Source organism: Taudactylus pleione, unplaced genomic scaffold, assembly GCF_031769625.1.
Source record: "Taudactylus pleione unplaced genomic scaffold, aTauple2 ptg001987l, whole genome shotgun sequence".
Lineage (NCBI taxonomy): Eukaryota > Metazoa > Chordata > Amphibia > Anura > Myobatrachidae > Taudactylus > Taudactylus pleione.
The window spans coordinates 917,343-943,958 of record NW_028286383.1 but is presented as its reverse complement, the minus strand read 5'-3'; the positions used below and the strand labels follow the sequence as shown (position 1 = coordinate 943,958).

The window sequence follows — 26,616 nt, the reverse complement described above, 5'->3', positions numbered from 1 at the left end:
TAAAGGGCCGGCTGGCTTGACCGTTAAAGGGTGCTGTAACCCCCAAAGTACACTCCAGTCCAAACCAAAAAAAAATATATTTTCTATGTTTGTGAATTGTGTGCGCAGTAGCCGCACGTACATCAACAAAGTAGTGCCAAGCGTGCGCCTGTGTCATAAGTAAAGGGCCGGCTGGCTTGACCGTTAAAGGGTGCTGTAACCCCCAAAGTACACTCCAGTCCAAACCAAAAAAATATATATTTTCTATGTTTGTGAATTGTGTGCGCAGTAGCCGCACGTACATCAACAAAGTAGTGCCAAGCGTGCGCCTGTGTCATAAGTAAAGGGCCGGCTGGCTTGACCGTTAAAGGGTGCTGTAACCCCCAAAGTACACTCCAGTCCAAACTAAAAAAAAAATTATTTTCTGTGTTTGTGAATTGTGTGCGCAGTAGCCGCACGTGCATCAGAAAGTAGTGCCAAGCATGCGCCTGTGTCATAAGTAAAGGGCCGGCTGGCTTGACCGTTAAAGGGTGCTGTAACCCCCAAAGTACACTCCAGTCCAAACCAAAAAAAAATATATTTTCTATGTTTGTGAATTGTGTGCGCATTAGCCGCACGTGCATCAACAAAGTAGTGCCAAGCGTGCGCCTAAAGGGCCGGCTGGCTTGTCCGTTAAAGGGTGCTGTAACCCCCAAAGTACACTCCAGTCCAAACCAAAAAAAATATATTTTCTGTGTTTGTGAATTGTGTGCGCAGTAGCCGCACGTGCATCAGCAAAGTAGTGCCAAGCGTGCGCCTGTGTCATAAGTAAAGGGCCGGCTGGCTTGACCGTTAAAGGGTGCTGTAACCCCCAAAGTACACTCCAGTCCAAACCAAAAAAAAAATTATTTTCTGTGTTTGTGAATTGTGTGCGCAGTAGCCGCACGTGCATCAACAAAGTAGTGCCAAGCGTGCGCCTGTGTCATAAGTAAAGGGCCGGCTGGCTTGACCGTTAAAGGGTGCTGTAACCCCCAAAGTACACTCCAAACCAAATAAAAAAATATTTTCTGTGTTTGTGAATTGTGTGCACTGTGGCTGCACATGCATCAACAAAGGAGCAGCGCCAAGCGTGCGCCTGTGTCCCATAAGTAAAGAGCCGGCTGGCTCATTTCTTAAAGGGTGGTGTAACCCACCAAGTGCACTACTCTCCAGCAAAAATAAAAAATATTTTCTGTGTTTGTGTGCGCCTTAGCCGCACGTATATATCAATATAACATAAATGGAGGACCAAACTTTCTCTGATAAAAATAAAATAGGGAATGATCAAGAACCACTTCCTCCTAGTGCTGTTGCTGCTGCTGGGAGTTGTTCATCATCCCAGAGAGGATGTAGGAACATCACTACTTTTACTAAACAATTGACCCTCCAACAGTCCCTAGCGATGAGGATGAAGTACGACAGCAGTCATCCTGAAGCAAAACGTATAACTGAGGCCTTTACTGCTATGTTGGTGTTAGACATGCGTCCGGTATCCGCCATTAGTGCAGTGGGATTTAGACAATTGATGGAGGTAGTGTGTCCCCGGTTCCAAATCCCGTCTAGATTCCACCTGCATCCTCAAAGCAGCAGCGACAAGCGTGCGTCTGTCTGTTAAAGGGTGGTGTAACCCTCAAAGTGCGCTCCACAAACAATAAAAATATTCTTCTTTTTTTTTCTGTCTTTGTGAAATGTGTGGGTTGTAGCCGCACCTGCATCCTTAAAACAGCAGCGACAAGCGTGCGTCTGTCTGTTAAAGGGTGGTGTAACCCTCAAAGTGTGCTACACAAACAATAAAAAAATTCTTTTTTTTCTCTTTGTGAAATGTGTGGGATGTAGCCGCACCTGCATCCTTAAAACAGCAGCGACAAGCGTGCGTCTGTCTGTTAAAGGGTGCGTAACCCTCAAAGTGTGCTACACAAACAATAAAAAAATTCTTTTTTTTCTCTTTGTGAAATGTGTGGGCTGTAGCCACACTTGCATCCTTAAAACAGCAGCGACAAGCGTGCGTCTGTCTGTTAAAGGGTGGTGTAACCCTCAAAGTGCTCCAAAAAATAAAAAACTATGTGTTTGTGACTTGTGTGCGATGTAGCCGCACGTGCATCAACACAGTAGCAGCGCCAAGCGTGCGCCTGTGTCATAAGTCAAGGACTGGTTTGGACATCTGGTCCGGACTGAAGGACGTGCCAACAGTTTCTGACAAGTCTACTGTCACTGCATATGATACTGTCCTCAAAGCAGCAGCGACAAGCGTGCGTCTGTCTGTTAAAGGGTGGTGACACCCTCAAAGTGTGCTACACAAACAATAAAAATATTCTTCTTTTTTCTGTCTTTGTGAATTGTGTGGGCTGTAGCCGCACTTGCATCCTCAAAGCAGCAGCGACAAGCGTGCGTCTGTCTGTTAAAGGGTGGTGACACCCTCAAAGTGTGCTACACAAACAATAAAAATATTGTTCTTTTTTTTTTGGTCTTTGTGAAATGTGTGGGCTGGAGCCGCACCTGCATCCTTAAAGCAGCAGCGACAAGCGTGCATCTGTCTGTTAAAGGGTGGTGACACCCTCTAAGTGTGCTACACAAACAATAAAAATATTGTTCTTTTTTTTTCAGTCTTTGTGAAATGTGTGGGCTGTAGCCGCACCTGCATCCTTAAAGCAGCAGCGACAAGCGTGCGTCTGTCTGTTAAAGGGTGGTGACACCCTCAAAGTGTGCTACACAAACAATAAAAATATTGTTCTTTTTTTTTCTGTCTTTGTGAATTGTGTGGGCTGTAGCCGCACCTGCATCCCCAAAGCAGCAGCGACAAGTGTGCGTCTGTCTGTTAAAGGATTACATCGGGACAGCATCCAAGTAGGCATGTCAGACAGTCCGTACCTGTACTGGCAGGAAAAAGAAGCAATTTGGAGGTCCCTGTACAAACTGGCTCTATTTTACCTGAGTTGCCCCCCCTCCAGTGTGTACTCCGAAAGAGTGTTTAGTGCAGCCGGGAACCTTGTCAGCGAAAGGCGTAGGAGGTTGCTTCCACAAAATGTGGAGAAGATAATGTTCATAAAATGAATTATCAACTCTTCCAGGGAGACCAGCCTCTAGAACGTACAGAGGGACCTGTGGTGGTGGATTCCAGTGGGGACGAGTTAATACTCTGTGAGGATGAGGATGTACACACTGAAGAGGGTGAGGAATCGGTGGATGAGGAGGATGAGGATGACATCTTGCCTCCGTAGAGCCAGTTTGTGCAGGGACACATTAATTGCCAGCTTGTTTTGTGGGGGCCCAAACGAACCAATCATTTCAGCCACAGTCGTGTGGCAGACCCTGGCGCTGAAATGATTGGTTTGTTAAAGTGTGCATGTCCTGTTTATACAACATAAGGGTGGGTGGGAGGGCCCAAGGACAATTCCATCTTGCACCTCTTTTTTTTCTTTGCATTATGTACAGTTTGGGGCCTAGTTGTTCAAACTGCCATCCTGTCTGCCACTGCAGTGTCACTCCTAGATGGGCCATGTGTTTGTGCCGCCCACTCGTGTCGCTTAGCATAGTCATCCAGCTACCTCGGTGCAACCTTTTGGACATAAAAACACTATTGTGAGGTGTGAGGTGTTCAGAATAGACTGGAAATGAGTGGAAATTAAGGTTATTGAGGTTAATAATAGCATAGGAGCAGAAAAAACCACAAATTCTGTGATTTTAGCTGTTTTTATGCTTTTTTTCAAAAAAATACAGATCCAAAACACATAACCCAGAACCCAAAACACGGAAGGGTGGTTTTGGCAAAACCAATCCAGATCCAAAACACGAAGAAAGATCCAGATCCAAAACCAAAACACAAAACACGAAAAGTGGCCGATGCACACCCCTATTACAAACACATGTGCTTCAGTCTCATCCATTGTACTGAGTGCATTAATGATTTACATTTCCCTGGTGCATTCACATTCATATGTACATATATAAATACACATTCCAAAGTAAAATGATATAAAGATCGAGTTTATGATTACAATAAATAATAGTTTAAAATACTTCAAAAAATCTTTTAAAAGTATAATAAATCAACTTAGAATACAACGTCCTAAAATCTACCTAATTGTCCCTGTATCTATCAGGATTAAAACTCCCAACCTCTCAGTCACAAGTCCGATCACGTAACCATTATGCTACAGCTCCCGCAACAAAACACAGCCAGAATAAATACACTTTATGTTGGAAACATTTCATAGAGTAACCAGTCATTCTATTGAAGATACATATCATATATACATATATGTTACAAGTCTCATATATAACTAAGGTAACTGGATAGTCTATACATGGATATATCCAAGATCCTTATTCCATTTTTATATAGTAACTAAATCCTTCGGCAAAGGACTAATATACTGTATGCACATATAACACTGTAAATAATAAGTATTGAATCGCACAGTAATGTGCAGTACTCAGAATAAAATTAAAATATAAAAAAGAAAATAAAAACATATTGTCTATATAGATACAAGACTGCAATGTGAAGGGAAATTGAACTCATGCTGTTAAAGGCATAAATCAGCGCACTAACATACTAAGCTATACCAATACCTACAAACAATGAATATGGTGGTCGCTCACATCAACTTAATGACATTGCACAGGTGCTCGTAAAGGGCGGGGATTACACTGAGCTACAGGGAAAAACAGGGATTTTCCCTCCAGCAAAAACAAAATCAACAAAAATACTTGAATACCAATACCTAGTTTGGGAAATCCCTCTATAACATCTCAAGCTAATAGAAGAGAGGACCCATCGGATTGAAATCTACTACTATATCACACCTTTCTAAGACAAATATCACACCCCTAAATATGCGATGCTAATATCTATAGAAATGTAACTCATATCTGGTGAACTAAATGGAATTGGGAACACAAGATAATTAAGCAAATGTCTCAAAATCGATGGTCTCATTCATCCCATTGGGAAACATAGAATGTAACCTGAAAATCCAAAATGCCTCTTAAGCACATAACCTTCGAAATCTATCGCCCCCTCTACAGGTTTTCCTAATGTGTTTAACCCCTATGATTCTAATTCTCTCAGGGTTGCTATCCCGCTGAGGGGAATAATGTTTAGAGACACTATGGAACTGATTCTTTTTTTAGTCCTTTGCCGAAGGATTTAGTTACTATATAAAAATGGAATAAGGATCTTGGATATATCCATGTATAGACTATCCAGTTACCTTAGTTATATATGAGACTTGTAACATATATGTATATATGATATGTATCTTCAATAGAATGACTGGTTACTCTATGAAATGTTTCCAACATAAAGTGTATTTATTCTGGCTGTGTTTTGTTGTGGGAGCTGTAGCATAATGGTTACGTGATCGGACTTGTGACTGAGAGGTTGGGAGATCTAATCCTGATAGATACAGGGACAATTAGGTAGATTTTAGGACGTGGTATTCTAACTTGATTTATTATACTTTTAAAAGATTTTTTGAAGTATTTTAAACTATTATTTATTGTAATCATAAACTCGATCTTTATATCATTTTACTTTGGAATGTGTATTTATATATGTACATATGAATGTGAATGCACCAGGGAAATGTAAATCATTAATGCACTCAGTACAATGGATGAGACTGAAGCACATGTGTTTGTAATGATGAGAACCTATAAGGATACAAAACTGGCTATATAAAGGCAAATGGTGGGGTAAACCATTACTCTTTGAAAAAGCCTCCATGGTGGCAAAACATGTCAGAGAATATACCCCATATATGCTGACATCCTGAAGGACTGACCTGCTGAATAAGCATTTGTCACGCTGTTTTGGATTCCCATTGTGCCAGCCGCTATAAGGTCTCCTGCACCGCTTACTGTCTAACTGGCTCATATTGGCTACCTGATCCGGATTTCATTTACTCACCTATAGCCAGCGCAAGTGAGTGGCTACCTCGATTACTAGACCGCAGGACTGTGCACACAGCAGCCATAGCATGCAGCAGGAGCGCTGGGACCTGTGATCTCATTTACTCACCTATAGCCAGCGCAAGTGAGCGGCTACCTCGATTACTAGAACGCAGGACTGTGCACACAGCAGCCATAGCATGCAGCAGGAGCGCTGGGACCTGTGATCTCATTTACTCACCTATAGCCAGCGCAAGTGAGCGGCTACCTCGATTACTAGACCGCAGGACTGTGCACACAGCAGCCGTAGCGTGCAGCAGGAGCGCTGGGACCTGTGATCTCATTTACTCACCTATAGCCAGCGCAAGTGAGCGGCTACCTCGATTACTAGACCGCAGGACAGTGCGCACACAGCAGCCGTAGCGTGCAGCAGGAGCGCTGGGAACTGTGATCTCATTTAATCACCTATAGCCAGCGCAAGTGAGCGTCTACCTAGATTACTAGACCGCAGGACTGTGCGCACAGCAGCTGTAGCGTGCAGCGGGAGCGCTGGGACCTGTGATCTCATTTACTCACCTATAGCCAGCGCAAGTGAGCGGCTACCTAGATTACTAGACCGCAGGACTGTGCACACAGCAGCTGTAGCGTGCAGCAGGAGCGCTGGGATATGTGATCTCATTTACTCACCTATAGCCAGCGCAAGTGAGCGGCTACCTAGATTACTAGACCGCAGGACTGTGCACACAGCAGCTGTAGCGTGCAGCAGGAGCGCTGGGACCTGTGATCTCATTTACTCACCTATAGCCAGCGCAAGTGAGCGGCTACCTCGATTACTAGACTGCAGGACTGTGCACACAGCAGCTGTAGCATGCAGCAGGAGCGCTGGGACCTGTGATCTCATTTACTCACCTATAGCCAGTGCAAGTGAGCGGCTACCTCGATTACTAGACCGCAGGACTGTGCACACAGCAGCCATAGCATGCAGCAGGAGTGCTGGGACCTGTGATCTCATTTACTCACCTATAGCCAGCGCAAGTGAGCGGCTACCTCGATTACTAGACCGCAGGACTGTGCACACAGCAGCCATAGCATGCAGCAGGAGCGCTGGGACCTGTGATCTCATTTACTCACCTATAGCCAGCGCAAGTGAGCGGCTACCTCGATTACTAGACCGCAGGACAGTGCGCACACAGCAGCCGTAGCGTGCAGCAGGAGCGCTGGGACCTGTGATCTCATTTAATCACCTATAGCCAGTGCAAGTGAGCGGCTACCTCGATTACTAGACCGCAGGACTGTGCACACAGCAGCTGTAGCGTGCAGCAGGAGCGCTGGGACCTGTGATCTCATTTACTCACCTATAGCCAGCGCAAGTGAGCGGCTACCTCGATTACTAGACCGCAGGACTGTGCGCACAGCAGCTGTAGCGTGCAGCGGGAGCGCTGGGACCTGTGATCTCATTTACTCACCTATAGCCAGTGCAAGTGAGCGGCTACCTCGATTACTAGACCGCAGGACTGTGCACACAGCAGCTGTAGCGTGCAGCAGGAGCGCTGGGACCTGTGATCTCATTTACTCACCTATAGCCAGCGCAAGTGAGCGGCTACCTCGATTACTAGACGGCAGGACTGTGCACACAGCAGCTGTAGTGTGCAGCAGGAGCGCTGGGACCTGTGATCTCATTTACTCACCTATAGCCAGCGCAAGTGAGCGGCTACCTCGATTACTAGACCGCAGGACTGTGCACACAGCAGCTGTAGTGTGCAGCAGGAGCGCTGGGACCTGTGATCTCATTTACTCACCTATAGCCAGCGCAAGTGAGCGGCTACCTAGATTACTAGACCGCAGGACAGTGCGCACACAGCAGCCGTAGCGTGCAGCAGGAGCGCTGGGACCTGTGATCTCATTTAATCACCTATAGCCAGCGCAAGTGAGCGGCTACCTAGATTACTAGACCGCAGGACTGTGCACACAGCAGCCGTAGCGTGCAGCAGGAGCGCTGGGACCTTTGATCTCATTTACTCACCTATAGCCAGTGCAAGTGAGCGGCTACCTCAATTACTAGACCGCAGGACTGTGCGCACAGCAGCTGTAGCGTGCAGCAGGAGCGCTGGGACCTGTGATCTCATTTACTCACCTATAGCCAGTGCAAGTGAGTGGCTACCTCGATTACTAGACCGCAGGACAGTGCGCACAGCAGCTGTAGCGTGCAGCAGGAGCGCTGGGACCTGTGATCTCATTTACTCACCTATAGCCAGCGCAAGTGAGCGGCTACCTAGATTACTAGACCGCAGGACTGTGCGCACAGCAGCTGTAGCGTGCAGCAGGAGCGCTGGGACCTGTGATCTCATTTACTCACCTATAGCCAGTGCAAGTGAGCGGCTACCTCAATTACTAGACCGCAGGACTGTGCGCACAGCAGCTGTAGCGTGCAGCAGGAGCGCTGGGACCTGTGATCTCATTTACTCACCTATAGCCAGCGCAAGTGAGCGGCTACCTAGATTACTAGACCGCAGGACAGTGCGCACACAGCAGCCGTATCGTGCAGCAGGAGCGCTGGGACCTGTGATCTCATTTAATCACCTATAGCCAGCGCAAGTGAGCGGCTACCTCGATTACTAGACCGCAGGACAGTGTGCACACAGCAGCCGTAGCGTGCAGCAGGAGCGCTGGGACCTGTGATCTCATTTACTCACCTATAGCCAGCGCAAGTGAGCGGCTACCTAGATTACTAGACCTCAGGACTGTGCACACAGCAGCTGTAGCGTGCAGCAGGAGCGCTGGGACCTTTGATCTCATTTACTCACCTATAGCCAGCGCAAGTGAGCGGCTACCTAGATTACTAGACCGCAGGACAGTGTGCACACAGCAGCCGTAGCGTGCAGCAGGAGCGCTGGGACCTGTGATCTCATTTACTCACCTATAGCCAGCGCAAGTGAGCGGCTACCTAGATTACTAGACCGCAGGACAGTGTGCACACAGCAGCCGTATCGTGCAGCAGGAGCGCTGGGACCTGTGATCTCATTTAATCACCTATAGCCAGCGCAAGTGAGCGGCTACCTCGATTACTAGACCGCAGGACAGTGTGCACACAGCAGCCGTAGCGTGCAGCAGGAGCGCTGGGACCTTTGATCTCATTTACTCACCTATAGCCAGCGCAAGTGAGCGGCTACCTAGATTACTAGACCGCAGGACTGTGCACACAGCAGCTGTAGCGTGCAGCAGGAGCGCTGGGACCTTTGATCTCATTTACTCACCTATAGCCAGCGCAAGTGAGCGGCTACCTAGATTACTAGACCGCAGGACAGTGTGCACACAGCAGCCGTAGCGTGCAGCAGGAGCGCTGGGACCTTTGATCTCATACAGGACCAGGTAAGACAATAACAGCGGCTGACTCACCACACACTGTGACATTCCTGATACTACCCTGGAAACAGATAGATATATCCTTAGCAGGATCCTCAGCTGCAGGTGACACAGTTTTTTTCCTAAACCAAGGTGCCAAAAGCTGACGATCTACTCTCACACAGAGACAATTCACTAAGTCTCAGTCATTATTATACACACAAAGCTATGCAGTTATAACATTTGCAGCAGGTGCTGGAGATAAGGCTACTACAAGTCCTTATTTATATGTATGATGTCTGATATCACATGTCTATATTCATTCTCATGTTATATGTGTCATTTATTGGAGTTTTTTAGTTTAATTCTACTTCTCATTAAATGTACATTGTTTAAGATCCGAGTTTTTGACCTTTTTGATTTTCTGCCATATTGCAATCCATATTTATGTAGAAGCGCAGAATCCATATATATTGTTTAATTCCTTACACCACCAGCTGCCAATTCTATCTGTAATTCCTTACACCACCAGCTGCCAATAGTTAGTAAGTCCTTACACCACCAGCTGCCAATACTTAGTAAGTCCTTACACCACCAGCTGCCAATACATAGTAATTCCTTACACCACCAGCTGCCAATACTTAGTAAGTCCTTACACCACCAGCTTCCAATACTTAGTAAGTCCTTACACCACCAGCTGCCAATACTTAGTAAGTCCTTACACCACCAGCTGCCAATACTTAGTAATTCCTTACACCACCAGCTGCCAATACTTAGTAATTCCTTACACCACCAGCTGCCAATACTTAGTAAGTCCTTACACCACCACTTGCCAATACTTAGTAATTCCTTACACCACCAGCTGCCAATACTTAGTAAGTCCTTACACCTCCAGCTGCCAATACTTAGTAAGTCCTTACACCACCAGCTGCCAAAACTTAGTAAGTCCTTACACCACCAGCTGCCAATACTTAGTAAGTCCTTACACCACCAGCTGCCAATACTTAGTAAGTCCTTACACCACCAGCTGCCAATACTTAGTAAGTCCTTACACCACCACCTGCCAATACTTAGTAATTCCTTACACCACCAGCTGCCAATACTTAGTAAGTCCTTAAACCACCAGCTGCCAATACTTAGTAATTCCTTACACCACCAGCTGCCAATACTTAGTAATTCCTTACACCACCAGCTGCCAATACTTAGTAAGTCCTTACACCACCAGCTGCCAATACTTAGTAATTCCTTACACCACCAGCTGCCAATACTTAGTAAGTCCTTACACCACCAGCTGCCAATACTTAGTAATTCCTTACACCACCACCTGCCAATACTTAGTAATTCCTTACACCACCAGCTGCCAATACTTAGTAAGTCCTTAAACCACCAGCTGCCAATACTTAGTAAGTCCTTACACCACCAGCTGCCAATACTTAGTAATTCCTTACACCACCAGCTGCCAATACTTAGTAATTCCTTACACCACCAGCTGCCAATACTTAGTAATACCCCTTTTCCTCCTAAATTCCGGGTCTGACTGGAGTTGGAACAAAGTTCCTATACGGATCAGACCCGGAATTTTGCCGGCGCTAACTCGGGACATTCCCGAGTCAGCGCCGCGCACACCGGAGTCGGGTCTGCATATACACGGCTTTTCTGGAGTGAAAGTGGACATTTGGAGATGACGTCATCTCCCAGCGCCACTGAAGCCGGACCAATCAGCCGGCTAGCAGCGCAATCCAGGTCATCGTGACCCGGAGTGCGCTGTTCTCACAGCAGGGTTTCACAGGCTATGCCTGTGTTAAACCCTGCTAGTTACCTGGGTTGGATTGCCGGGTCACTCGACCCGGCGATCCAACTCTCTCCCCTTTTACACCAGGGAGCTGCCCGGGTTAACCCTTAAAAAACCCGGGTTTTAGCTCCAGTGTAAAAGGGGTATTAGTTATTACTCCACTAGCTGCCAGGTCTCTTTGTAAACGCCCCCATACATCAGCAATTGATTGCAGCAATCATGCAATTTGCAATCCATTTTGTATAAAAATCTTTCCTTTTTCAATCGATTGCTGATGTATGGGGACCTTAAGTCAAACATATAAACAAGCAATAAGGAGCGCAATAGTAGAATATTACAAATTAATTTAATATGGTATAATTACCAGGATATAAAATTGAAACATAAAATGCTATTTGAAACCACAAAGGGTGGCCCAAAAAAGGTTATTACTTTAGATATATAGGAGGTAAAAATACAATGTAAAGGAAAACTTCCTAACATATAATGCAAATATAAAGTCCACCAAAGTCTCTAGAGATCCGGTGTATTTTAGAAATCCATCTCTAGGGGAGCGTAATTCACCGAGGTTCTGCCCCCTCCGCTCCTGTTACTCCGGGATTGCTACTGGTGAATAAGACCTACAGCGGTGGTGAGGTGCACTCACGGTAGTGAGGTTGAATATAACATCAACATTTGGGCTTAAAAACTGTATTCAATTATCCTTGTCCCTATACCTAATTGGATTTCTAAAATACATCGGATCTCTAGAGACTTTGGTGGACTTTATATTTGCATTATATGTTAGGAAGTTTTCCTTTACATTATACTTCTCCCTACTATATATCTTAAGTAATAACCCTTTCTGGGCCACCCTTTGTGGTTATAAATAGCATTTTATGTTTCAATTTTATGTCCTGGTAATTATACCATATTAAATGAATTTGTAATATTCTACTTTTGTGCTCCCTATTGCTTGTTTATCTACCTACCAGTGTTTCCAGAAACCTCATTGGGAGCTGCATGGTGGTTGGTATTCATCTATTTATCTGTTAATTATACCTTTATAATATTTTAATTGTGCCTGATATAGATACATCTTATATCTATAGGTTTTTTCTGTCAACTCTTTGTAACTCATTACACCACCAGCTGCCAAGTCCCTTTGTAACTCATTACACCACCACCTGCCAAGTCTCTTTGTAACTCATTACACCACCACCTGCCAAGTCTCTTTGTAACTCATTACACCACCACCTGCCAAGTCTCTTTGTAACACATTACACCACCAGCTGTCAAGTCTCTTTGAAACTCATTACACCACCACCTGCCAAGTCTCTTTGTAACACATTATACCACCAGCTGTCAAATCTCTTTGTAACTCATTACACCACCAGCTGCCAAATCTCTTTGTAACTCATTACACCACCAGCTGCCAAATCTCTTTGTAACTCATTACACCACCACCTGCCAAGTCCCTTTGTAACTCATTACACCACCAGCTGCCAAATCTCTTTGTAACACATTATACCACCAGCTGCCAAATCTCTTTGTATCTCATTACACCACCACCTGCCAAATCTCTTTGTAACACATTACACCACCACCTGCCAAATCTTTGTAACTCATTACACCACCACCTGCCAAGTCTCTTTGCAACTCATTACACCACCAGCTGTCAAGTCTCTTTGTAACTCATTACACCACCAACCCTACCCCTAACCCTCCTGCCCCACATCATAAACCTAACCCTCCCTTCCTGCAGCCTAAACCTAACCTTCCCGCCCCACATCATAAACCTAATCCTCCCCTCCTGCAGCCTAAACCTAACCCTCCCTTCCTGCAGCCTAAACCTAACCCCCCCACAGCCTAACACTAACACTGCCCTCCTGCAGCCTATACCTAACCCTCCTGCCCCACATCATAAAACTAACCCCCCGTAGCCTAACCCTAAACCCCCCTATAGCCTAACCTTCCCCTCCTGCAGCCTAAACCTAACCTCCCATAGTCTAACCCTAGCCCTCCCCCCCCCACAGCCTAACCCTAACCTTCCTCCTTTGCCTAACCCTAAACCTTCCCCCCACAGCCTAACCCTAACCCTCCCCCTATAGCCTAACCGTCCCCTCCTGCAGCCTAAACCTAAAACCCCGTAGCCTAACCCTATCCCTCCCCCCCACAGCCAAACCCTAACCCAAACATTTACCGTAGGAATGTCAGCGGTTGGGATGCTGGCGCCGGAATTCTGACTGGTGTCGGGATTCCAGCTCCTGCATTCTGAGAACCGGCATCCCGACCTTTTGGTATTATAATCACTACATCCCGATTGGAAGATATACTGCTCTCACTCCTGCTGACACATCTCCGGGTGGTCAAACAGAACATCTGGCCCAGTGAGCTTATGTAAGATGGGTGTGCATGGGGTGCAAGCTGGTTGCCATGTAAGTGTAGTCTTGTGCCTACTTTGTGCCCTACTGTCTCACCTTCAGGCCGTACATGTAGCAGGTCATGGTGTGCAGACTGTACACAGACACGAAGGAGGAGATCTAGTAGGAAGGACAATAGTTAGGTTCCTGCCTGCCTCAGAGTTGACCGCAATACCCTGCTGGTCCCGGTCTACTGCAAAATGGAGATTCTGGATTTAGGTGGAAATCATCACTGGCACTATTGGACTCAGATTCCAAGTCTCACTTATGGGTACTCACACACCAGATGAAAACTGTAAGTAAGGAGGACTGTATGTATGTATGTATGACTTATGTAAGTAAGGAGGACTGTATGTATGTATGTATGTATGTATGACTTATGTAAGTAAGGAGGACTGTATGTATGTATATATGTAGGACTGTATGTATGACTTATGTAAGTAAGGAGGACTGTATGTATATATGTAGGACTGTATGTATGCATGACTTATGTAAGTAAGGAGGACTGTATGTATGTATGTATGACTTATGTAAGTAAGGAGGACTGTATGTATGACTTATGTAAGTAAGGACTGTATGTATGTATGTATATATGTAGGACTGTATGTATGTATGTATGACATGTTAGTAAGGTGGACTGTATGTATGTATGACTTATGTTAGTAAGGAGGACTGTATGTATGACATGTTAGTAAGGAGGACTGTATGTATGACTTATGTTAGTAAGGAGGACTGTAGGTATGACTTATGTTAGTAAGGAGGACTGTATGTTTGTAGTGTTCCCTCTAGCTCCGGCGGGAGGCAGGGCACCGGAGCTAGAGAGGGCATGCCTGTGCGCGCGCGCGACCGTGAAGGGGGCGTGGTCATCGGAAAAGGGGGCGTGTCTATAAGACGCGTCCCCTTTTCGTCACTCTTGGGGGCGTGCCCGGCACTTACGTACACGCCGGGCAGCCCCCAAGCACTGCAGACAAGGAGAATAGATGCCGGGCGCATGTGCCCGGCGTCTATTCTCCGGCGGTGACCGGGTCACCGCATGTTTCACCACCCGCGGGACACTGCGTCCCGCGGGTGAGAACGGCTCCCGCAGGCTGTGGGGGCAGGGAGCTTTTTGCCCTCCTCCTGGAGGGCAGGGTGCTTTTTGCCCTCCAGAAGGAGGGCAGGGCGCCGCGCCCCGCTAAAACAGCCTAGTGGGAACGCTATGTATGTATGACTTATGTAAGTAAGGAGGACTGTATGTATTTATATATGTAGGACTGTATGTATGCATGACTTATGTAAGTAAGGAGGACTGTATGTATGTATGACTTATGTAAGTAAGGACTGTATGTATATATGTAGGACTGTATGTATGTATGTATGTATGTATGACATGTTAGTAAGGTGGACTGTATGTATTGTGACACAGTCAGATTAGGGATCCCTCTCCTGGGTAGAGGACTCCTTCCTCACACACACAGCAGCTGAGAAACAGTACGCCAGACAGGATTCAAGTACAAGCTGGTCGGCGCCAGTCTTTATTGTACAATGTCAGAAATAACATAAAGAAAACATAAACACAAATCCTAGCCCTGTCAGGGCACTAACTTCACAGGTAGTTCCCTCACTACCAGAACCTGGCAGGGCCTAATGCCTCACCAGCAAACAAAGCACAGCACAACACTCACTGTTAGGTTTTCCAGTGTCTCTAAGCAAACTCCCTGTCTGCTCTCCCAGGTGAGACAATCAGCCCTAAACACACTAGGCTTATCTTGGCCATTCTCAGGTGGAAGCCCTAATAAGCCTGTTACCAGGCTGCGAGAACCAAAACCTGGAGTGGCCGTGGGTGGAGCCCTCCCTCTCCTCTCACCCACAACCCCCAGGTCCCAAACCAGCTTTTCAAAAAAGCCGAGACTCAAGCCTGCTACACTGCAGACTTTCTCCTGGGGATTTAAACACATGAGACAGGAATCTGGGATAAATGTCCCTGTCACAGACCATTTTACCAGTGATCCTATCACAGTATGTATGTATGTATGATTTATGTTAGTGAGGACTGTATGTATGACTTATGTTAGTAAGGAGGACTGTATGTATGTAGAACTGTATGTATGACTTATGTAAGTTAGGAGGACTGTACGTATGACTTATGTACGTAAGGAGGACTGTATGTATGTAGGACTGTATGTATGACTTAAGTAAAGAGGCTGTATGTATGACTTATGTTAGTAAGGAGGACTGTATGTATGACTTATGTAAGTAAGGAGGACTGTATGTATATATGTAGGACTGTATGTATGACATGTTAGTAAGGAGGACTGTATGTATGACTTGTGTAAGTAAGGAGGACTGTATGTATGTATAAGTCATACATACATACATACATACATACAGTCCTCCTTACTAACATAAGTCATACATACATACAGTCCTCCTTACTAACATAAGTCATACATACATACAGTCCACCTTACTAACATGTCATACATACATACAGTCCTACATATATACATACATACAGTCCTCCTTACTTACATACGTAGGACTGTATGTATGACATGTTAGTAAGGTGGACTGTATGTATGTATGACTTATGTTAGTAAGGAGGACTGTATGTATGACTTATGTTAGTAAGGAGGACTGTATGCATGACTTATGTTAGTAAGGAGGACTGTATGTATGTATGACTTATGTTAGTAAGGAGGACTGTATGTATGACTTATGTAAGTAAGGATGACTTTATGTTTGTAGAACTGTATGTATGACTTATGTAAGTAAGGAGGACTGTATGTATGTATGTATGACTTATGTTAGTAAGGAGGACTGTATGTATGACTTATGTAAGTAAGGATGACTTTATGTATGTAGAACTGTATGTATGACTTATGTAAGTAAGGAGGACTGTATGTATGTATGTATGACTTATGTTAGTAAGGAGGACTGTATGTATGACTTATGTAAGTAAGGATGACTTTATGTATGTAGAACTGTATGTATGACTTATGTAAGTAAGGAGGACTGTATGTATGTATGTATGACTTATGTTAGTAAGGAGGACTGTATGTATGACTTATGTAAGTAAGGATGTCTTTATGTATGTAGAACTGTATGTATGACTTATGTAAGTAAGGAGGACTGTATGTATGTATGTATGTATGACTAATGTTAGTAAGGAGGACTGTATGTATGACTTATGTAAGTAAGGATGACTTTATGTATGTAGAACTGTATGTATGACTTATGTAAGTAAGGAGGACTGTATGTATGTATGACTTATGTTAGTAAGGAGGACTGTATGTATGACTTATGTAAGTAAGGATGACTTTATGTATGTAGAACTGTATGTATGACTTATGTAAGTAAGGAGGACTGTATGTATGACTTATGTACGTAAGGAGGACTGTATGTATGTAGGACTGTATGTATGACTTATGTAAGTAAGGAGGCTGTATGTATGACTTATGTTAGTAAGGAGGACTGTATGTATGTATGACTTATACATACATACATACATACATACATACAGTCCTCCTTACTTACATAAGTCATACATACATACAGTCCTCCTTACTTACATGACTTATGTAAGTAAGGAGGACTGTATGTATATATGTAGGACTGTATGTATGTATGTATGACTTATGTAAGTAAGGAGGACTGTATGTATGTAGGCATATATGTAGGACTGTATGTATGTATGACTTATGTAAGTAAGGAGGTCTGTATGTTTGTATGACTTATGTAAGTAAGGAGGACCGTATGTATGACTTGTGTAAGTAAGGAGGACTGTATGTATATATGTAGAACTGTATGTATGACATGTTAGTAAGGAGGACTGTATGTATATATGTAGGACTATGTATGTATGACTTATGTAAGTAAAGAGAGCTGTATGTATGTATGACTTTTGTAAGGAAGGAGGACTATATTTAAGTAAGGAGGACTATATGTAAGTGTCACCCCGGCTCTCCAGGAGGAGCCCCCACCGGTCCAGGACAGGGACTGTGTGTGAGAGAGAGAATGGGTGAATGTGTGTGTGTGTGACAATGTCTGACTGCTGTGTGTGTGCATATGAGACAATGGATGACTGCTGTGGGTACGCAAGACAACATGTGACTGGTGTGTGTGACAATGGGTGACTTCTATACACCTTCATAGTAGCCATATCTATCCTCAGTAAAAAAACTAACAAACAAAAGGCGGGTAGCTGCTTTGTGTAATAATTGCCGTGCGCATGCGCGCCACATCTATACACTGGAGAGGGGATCTGGGGGCATGCATCCAGTGTGACAAAACTGGGGTTTGGCTTATGTGTATGGCTTTTTCCATGAGACCACGGCCCCTTAATTTTTTCTGGCATGGGCAACAATATGCCTGGGGGCGCCAAAAAATATATTCGCTTACCCAAAAATTTGGGCTAGGGCCGGCCCTGGAAGTAACCCGTCATGTCTATCTGCTGCTGAGAAACAAAATCAGTTCATTATAAATAGAGATGTGTGCCAGACCATTTTTTACTGGTTTTGTTTTTATTCCATTAACCAGTTTTGGTTTTGCCAAACCGCCGTGACTGGTTTTGTTTTATGTTTTTTTTTTTTCCGAAAAGTGACAAAAAAAACTAAAATTACATCATTTGGGCCTTTTTTGTTCCTACAGTATTAACCTCGATAACATTTATTTCCAGTCATTTCCAGTCAATTTTGACCACCTAACTACTCACTATATTGTTTTCATCCAGTTCATGCCAAAAAGCTACACCGAGCTAGCGGCCTAACTGAACTAAGCGACAGCTGTGGGCAGCACTAACATGTGGCAGTTACACTTCCAACATAGCACATCTAGGAAACCGAGTGACACTGCAGAGGCAGACAGGATGACCGTTTAATAAACTATACGATCCCATAAAAAGAAACCAATGTTTTCTTTGATCAAGAGGCCTGATGGAGATGGAGTATGTATGTAGCTAAAGGCATGGAAAGGAAGGAAGGATTCATTAGTTTGTAAATTGAATAAAAAAATTTAATTCTAAAGAAAATTTATGAAAGATAAAAGGGATCCGACGGGAACCGAGCCCCAGCTGGGGTTTTCCCGTCAGGCTCAGATTCAAAATCGAGGCAAAAATACTACTATAAGTGATACTTATAATGGCAACTTATAACATGCTGCAGATCAAAAAGGTTTGAACCCAAAAGCAATAGGTCAATGGATACTTTGGCAAGTAATTAGTCCTCCTCTATGCCTGGATGAGTCGTAGGTGTCTGCCGGCAGACTTTGGGACGCAGTTCTGAGGTGAAAGACTCTGATTAGTGTCCCTCAATGAACTCTGTAATCAACGCGTTTTGCCTGTGTTCAATTCGCTGAAGTAAGCATTCATTTCAGCTCCTGTCCTTCATCATCCCAATCCGGATCTTCCTTTTATTGTTGAGGTGGATGCTTCCGAAGTTGGTGTGGGTGCCTTTTTATCTCAGGAAGATCTCAAAGATAATAAATTGCATCCATGTGCTTTCTTCTGACAGAAATATGCTTCAGTCGAGAAGAATTATGATGTCGGGAATTGGGAATTATTGGTGATCAAGTGGGCATTTGAAGACTGGAGTCACTGGCTGGAAGGGGCAAATCACGTGATTACAGTGCTAACAGATCATAAGAACTTGTCCTATATTGAGACCAGTAAAATATTAAATGCTAGGCAAGCATATAGGGCCTTGTTCTTCACTCATTTTAACTATATTATTTATTTTTGACCCGCTCCAAAAATCTCAAGACGGATGCTCTTTCCCAAAGTTTTCAACCCCTTCAGCCTCTCTCACAGTTTCAGAGAAAACTATCATTCCTGCTTCTCATATCCATTTGGCCTTGACTAAGAACAACAATGTCTGTAAGTCTGAAGCTCCTTCTGGGAAACTGCCGGGAGTACTCTGTTTCTGAGAGATTTCACAAGGCAGTTCTGTTGAACATCCATTCATTCAAAGCTATTGGTCATCCGGCATCTCCAAAACTGCTGAATTACTCTCTTGCTCAGTTTGGTGGCAATCTATTTTCCAAGATGCTGGAGGGATACAGGGAGGCAAATTGCTGGCAGGGGCATAATGTATAAGGGGCACTACTATTGTATGCAATATTGTGTTATATGGGGAACTACTACTATGTGGCATAATCTATAAAGTGCATTACTGTGTGGTATAATGTGTAAAGGGCAAGCATTGCTATGAAGTGTAATGGGCATTTCTGTGTAATGTAAGGGGCATTACCACTGGAGCTAGCCCTGGAACCTGTATAATTTAAGAGTGTCCCCATTTCTAGGTATTGTGTGACAGTATGTGGCCCTGAGGAAGTTCAAACTTAGGCAAAAAGCTAATCCTGGTCAAACTATACCACCCTGCCAAATTTGGTGGAGCTAGGTCCTAAACTCTGGCCGTGCATAAAGGATAAACAGACACACATGCTTTCTTGCTTATTATACAGATGTTGTGTCTCTCAGCTGCAGGAGTATTATCTATTGTATAATGTTCCATAACATAATATATATGTAAATGACAGGGGCTCTGCTCTGTTTCTATGTTTGTGCAGGAAAGGGGTTGCTGGTTCTCTCAGGGGATACTTGGTTCCAGCATCGCAGACTTCTCACTCCTGGTTTTCATTATGATGTCCTGAAACCATATATCAAACTGATCTCCGATTCTACTAACATCATGCTGGTACGTAGGAGATAAAAATTGGTGCATGCTGAAAATCTTATTCACAGGGCTGTTCCACTTCCAGCATCCCTGTTATAAAGTGGCTGCTGTGGGCTCTGGGGTAATGAGGCCCAGTGCTGTATTCCATCTGGTACCATAGAGCATGGTTCAGACATGTTTATGCAGTTGAGCAATTATTGGCACAGTGCATGTGCCCAGGTACATTGCCAGAACTGCTCCCAGGTACTGTACATTGCCAGAGCTGCTCCCAGGTACTGTACATTGCCAGAGCTGCTCCCAGGTACTGTACATTGCCAGAGCTGCTCCCAGGTACTGTACATTGCCAGAGCTGCTCCCAGGTACTGTACATTGCCAGAGCTGCTCCCAGGTACTGTACATTGCCAGAGCTGCTCCCAGGTACATTGTCAGAGCTGCTCCCAGGTACTGTACATTGCCAGAGCTGCTCCCAGGTACAGTACATTGCCAGAGCTGCTCCCAGGTACATTGTCAGAGCTGCTCCCAGGTACTGTACATTACCAGAGCTACTCCCAGGTACATTACCAGAGCTACTTGCAGGTACCCATGAATGCACCCAGATACTGTACATTGCCAGAGCTGCTCCCAGGTACAGTACATTGCCAGAGCTGCTCCCAGGTACAGTACATTGCCAGAGCTGCTCCCAGGTACTGTACATTGCCAGAGCTGCTCCCAGGTACTGTACATTGCCAGAGCTGCTACCAGGTACTGTACATTGCCAGAGCCACTCCCAGGTACATTACCAGAGCTACTTGCAGGTACCCATGAACGCACCCAGATACTGTACATTGCCAGAGCTGCTTCCAGGTACAGTACATTGCCAGAGCTGCTACCAGGTATTGCACATTACCAGAGCTGCTCCCAGGTACTGTACATTGCCAGAGCTGCTCCCAGGTACTGTATATTGCCAGAGCTGCTCCCAGGTACTGTACATTGCCAGAGCTGCTCCCAGGTACTGTACATTGCCAGAGCTGCTCCCAGGTACAGTACATTGCCAGAGCTGCTCCCAGGTACATTGCCATAGCTGCTCCCAGGTACAGTACATTGCCAGAGCTGCTCCCAGATACAGTACATTGCCAGAGCTGCTCCCAGGTACTGTACATTGCTGGAGCTGCTCCCAGGTACAGTACATTGCCAGAGCTGCTCCCAGGTACATTGTCAGAGCTGCTCCCAGGTACTGTACATTACCAGAGCTACTCCCAGGTACATTACCAGAGCTACTTGCAGGTACCCATGAATGCACCCAGATATTGTACATTGCCAGAGCTGCTCCCAGGTTCTGTACATTGCCAGAGCTGCTCCCAGGTACTGTACATTGCCAGAGCTGCTCCCAGGTACTGTACATTGCCAGAGCTACTCCCAGGTACATTACCAGAGCTACTTGCAGGTACCCATGAATGCACCCAGATACTGTACATTGCCAGAGCTGCTTCCAGGTACAGTACAGAGCTGCTCCCAGGTACAGTACATTGCCAGAGCTGTTCCCAGGTACTGTACATTGCCAGAGCTGCTACCAGGTATTGCACATTACCAGAGCTGCTACCAGGTATTGCACATTACCAGAGCTGCTCCCAGGTACTGTACATTGCCAGAGCTGCTCCCAGGTACTGTACATTGCCAGAGCTGCTCCCAGGTACTGTACATTGCCAGAGCTGCTCCCAGGTACTGCACATTGCCAGAGCTGCTCCCAGGTACTGCACATTACCAGAGCTGCTTCCAAGTACATTGCCAGAGCTGCTCCCAGGTACTGTACATTGCCAGAGCTGCTCCCAGGTACTGTACATTGCCAGAGCTGCTACCAGGTATTGCACATTACCAGAGCTGCTACCAGGTACTGTACATTGCCAGAGCTGCTCCCAGGTACTGTTCATTGCCAGACCTGCTCCCAGGTACTGTACATTGCCAGAGCTGCTCCCAGGTACTGTACATTGCCAGAGCTGCTCCCAGGTACTGTTCATTGCAAGAGCTGCTCGCAGGTACTGTACATTACCAGAGATGCTCCCCGATACATTGCCAGAGCTGCTCGCAGGTACCATTGAATGTGCCCAGTTACATTACCAGAGCTGCTCCCGGGTACCAATGCATGCGCCCAGGTACATTACCAGAGCTGCTCGCAGGTACCATTGAATGTGCCCAGGTACATTACCCGAGCTGCTCCCGGGTACTGTACATTGCCAGTGCTGCTCCCAGGTACATTACCAGAGCTTAAATATTGAAAAGGGCGACTATAGGGTGTGGTGCGCAACACCTACTGCCTAACACAAAAGGAGGGAAACTCACAAAATCCCAATGTGAACAGAATGATAAAAAATATTTTTGTGTGGCCGAATGGCGCTGGATATTCAAATATGAAAATGTAGGACAAATAATATGGTACTTAGTCCTTATTGCAGATGGAGAATCCTGACGCATGTTCCCTCATATGTAGAGTTCTCGAAGTCTCCCAATAGTGTTCATTTTGTACATGAAAAAGAAAAAATTCAGAAAAAATGCCTTTAAAGGGCTGGTGGGTTTTCTCTGCAGTGTCTATTTATAATAGTATAATTCTATTCGTTGGTCGGGTGTAGTGGAAGCGTACCCTGACTCACGTTCAAATAAGTGAATGTAATCCCAAAAAGGTTTCTTTATCCCTTCTATTTTAAATGATTTTCTGTATGTATGCCACTTTCACAAAGAGGGGTTGGGTCATGCATACCCTACTCACGTGGTAAGTATCTTGTGTTCTGCCTATAACGGTTTCTTTAGGTTTACAACAGGATTCTCTTGTAATATATCTCCATACAGTAGATCCTCAAAAGAAAGCGGAATGGTGCCATATATAGTACAATGTTTTTAATGATAAAATAGCAAAAAACACAAAACATAAAATCCAAAAAAAAAGGAAAGATATTGACCTATAAATTAAGCAGATATTGCCAGGTCTCCCGTTTAGTTGTCAAGTAAGTTCCTTATAACCAACGCGTTTCAACCTGTCACTGCAGGTCTTTTTCAAGGTATAAGGATTGGTACATACCAGGGTGCTTTAAATACCCTGTCTGACCAATTAATTGAACATAGGAACTTAACTGGTGTATATTGCAAAACGTATATATTAAAAACCTAAGTATAGTGTGTAGTAATTCATGTTCCTGGGCACAAGATTAACCCAACTGTTCTCACTTGTGTATTTATTTGCCCACCGGAGGTGGCGACTGGTGTGTTCCCAATAATAATCCCTATCCAGCTCTAACCTTCCGCTTGTGTATCATCCAAATCTCTTCCCCCCCCCCCCCCCCCCGGAGCACGTGGCGTCCATCTACACCAACCAACGGGCACAGTCACGAAACACCGCCCGCATAGTTCGTCAATACAGCCGGAAGTCACGTCACACCTTGGTGACACTCTTCCGGTAAAGGACGGAGATAGGGTGAAAATTCATGGGAAAAGAACAGTCTCCCAATTACGGAGCCTTCATATTGGTCCAGATTAACACAGATAATAACGTGCCATTTCATTAGTTGCATCTAAACAAATCCAAAGTGTAAAAAACTGGCAACACATATACCGGACATCCCGCAAAGGAAAATGACCAAAGTATTAAAGGTACTTCGGCTACATAATGTAATCCCCTAAAAAATGGGGCAATCGCGTTATAATTAAAAACAATATTGACCCTACCATAATGGATAAATAGCAGCATCACAGATCATTTAGGGCATGAGATGTAAAAATGGGCATCATAAAAATATAACATCATTAATAGTATATACTTTATACATAAAAGCATAGACCTAATACTAAAATCAATAACTTATAGAAAAGTTAAAAAGATGATCAATTATTAAAAGGAAATTTAGAAACGTCTAAAATGGTTTGTTTACTTACAAAAACCATTAAAATTCGAAGTCTTGATTGAGGCCGCCAGGGGTTAATGTTTTATATTGGTATATAATTTTCATTTCTTCCCTAGCGATCGCCATCATATTGTCGGTACATCGTATGGGCTTTTTTACTATTTTTAATACCAAAATTTTTTTTATCCCATCTGTCGCGCAATGGTGGAAATTTTTAAAATGGGCTGATAGTGAATGTGTTACTACACTTTTTCTAATATTCCTAAGATGCTCTCCAATCCTAGTTTTCAAGTTCCTTGTTGTTCTTCCGATATAGTATAGCCCACACTGACATTCAATGGCATAAATAACGTTTTTGGAGTTACATGTAATGAATTCATTTATGGTGAATTCTTGTCCATTGATATTAACGGTTACAATTTTTTTCTCTTTCCCGGGTTTTTTCACGTTCCTACACCCTAGACATAGGCCACATCGTTGAAACCCAACGGTTTTATTGGTATTTAGATTTTCTTCGGTTAGATGTGCACTTCTAACTAATTTAGTGGCAAGATTCGCTGCCTTCCTATATATATATATGAACTGTTTTCTGGGGAATTACTTTTCCCAGAACCGGGTCCCTTTTTAATATTGACCAGTGTTTTCCGAAATCCTCTCAATTTCCCGATGTTGGGAATTAAAGTCCGAGATGAAAGCCCACTTAGTATTATATTTTCTTTATATCCGCTAGCTATGAAGGCTTTTTTCATCTCTTCGGCTTGGTCTTTGAAGTCCTCTATTTTACAGCAGTTCCTTCTTATTCTTTTCAATTGACCTCCTGGAATGGATTCAAGCCATTGATTATGATGGTAACTGCCCATTTGTATATATGTTGAGGAATCCGTAGGTTTTTGGTAGGTTCTAGTTTGTATCTTCCCCTCTTCTATATAGATCATCACATCCAAAATGTTAATTTGTTCGGTCTGGATGTCGAACGGAAGGTTAGAGCTGGATAGGGATTATTATTGGGAACACACCAGTCATCACCTCCGGTGGGCAAATAAGTACACAAGTGAGAACAGTTGGGTTAATCTGGTGCCCAGGAACATGAATTACTACACACTATACTTAGGTTTTTAATATATACGTTTTGCAATATACACCAGTTAAGTTCCTATGTTCAATTAATTGGTCAGACAGGGTATTTAAAGCACCCTGGTATGTACCAATCCTTATACCTTGAAAAAGACCTGCAGTGACAGGTTGAAACGCGTTGGTTATAAGGAACTTACTGGACAACTAAACGGGAGACCTGGCAATATCTGCTTAATTTACAGGTCAATATCTTTCCTTTTTTTTTGGATTTTATGTTTTGTGTTTTATGTTATTTTATCATTAAAAACATTGTACTATATATGGCACCATTCCGCTTTCTTTTGAGGATCTACTGTATGGAGATATATTACAAGAGAATCCTGTTGTAAACCTAAAGAAACCGTTATAGGCAGAACACAAGATACTTACCACGTGAGTAGGGTATGCATGACCCAACCCCTCTTTGTGAAAGTGGCATACATACAGAAAATCATTTAAAATAGAAGGGATAAAGAAACCTTTTTGGGATTACATTCACTTATTTGAACGTGAGTCAGGGTACGCTTCCACTACACCCGACCAATGAATAGAATTATACTATTATAAATAGACACTGCAGAGAAAACCCACCAGCCCTTTAAAGACATTTTTTCTGTATTTAGTCTTTTTCATGTACTAAATGAACACTATTGGGAGACTTCGAGAACTCTACATATGAGGGAACATGCGTCAGGATTCTCCATCTGCAATAAGGACTAAGTACCATATTATTTGTCCTACATTTTCATATTTGAATATCCAGTGCCATTTGGCCACACAAAAATATTTTTTAACATTACCAGAGCTGCTTCCAGATACCAATGCATGTGCCCAAGTACATTACAACATTATAACAGGCGCCTGTCAGGCACACTGCACCCGAACCTGGGAGTCCCAGAGGTGCGCCCGATGTAGGGTTAAGGGTTGGCAATCCCTTAAAGCAGCAGCTTTACACCTTGCACCTAGGGTTATTTTCTATTGTTCTAATTCCCAGCATTCCTATATCCTACCACTGATATCTATCTACACTACTTATCCATCTAACATTATTTTCATATAACATTTATGTTAATAAATTGTAAACTTACCTTACTCGTTGACATGTCTCATCATCAGAAAAAGCTGATAACTGACAGTTCTATACCAAGCAATGATTGGTACAGCAAAACTGAGTGACATCACAAAGGCTGTTTATGATGCTTACTGTAGATTATCAACCTAAAGAGAATATTTATATCTCCTACATGCATTTAACCACTGATATCTAGCTGTACTCATCTATAGCAGAGGTTCCCAAACTCAGTCCCAACAGTTTAGGTTTTAGAGATATCCAGGGTTGTTACTGGTCACATGATCAGCATACAGAGGTGACCTATCATGATCAGCATACAGAGGTGACCTATCATGATCAGCATACAGAGGTGACCTATCATGATCAGCATACAGAGGTGACATATCACAACCTGTGTGCATTTAATCACTGAGATTTAGCTATATTCATCTACCATTATTTTCATATAATGTATAGACAGCTCTACACCAGAGACAATTGTACCAAA

General features: G+C 44.0%; 1 protein-coding gene across 1 annotated transcript in view; it reads left to right on the top strand.

Moving 5' to 3' along the window:
• Positions 1–26,616, top strand: part of LOC148435881 (cytochrome P450 4B1-like) — a 351,835-nt gene that overhangs the window by 132,883 nt on the left and 192,336 nt on the right. Inside the window, exon 4 of the mRNA XM_088465383.1 lies at positions 19,969–20,096. Within this exon, the coding sequence (XP_088321509.1) occupies positions 19,969–20,096 (128 nt within the window). The remainder of the gene's footprint in view (positions 1–19,968; positions 20,097–26,616) is intronic.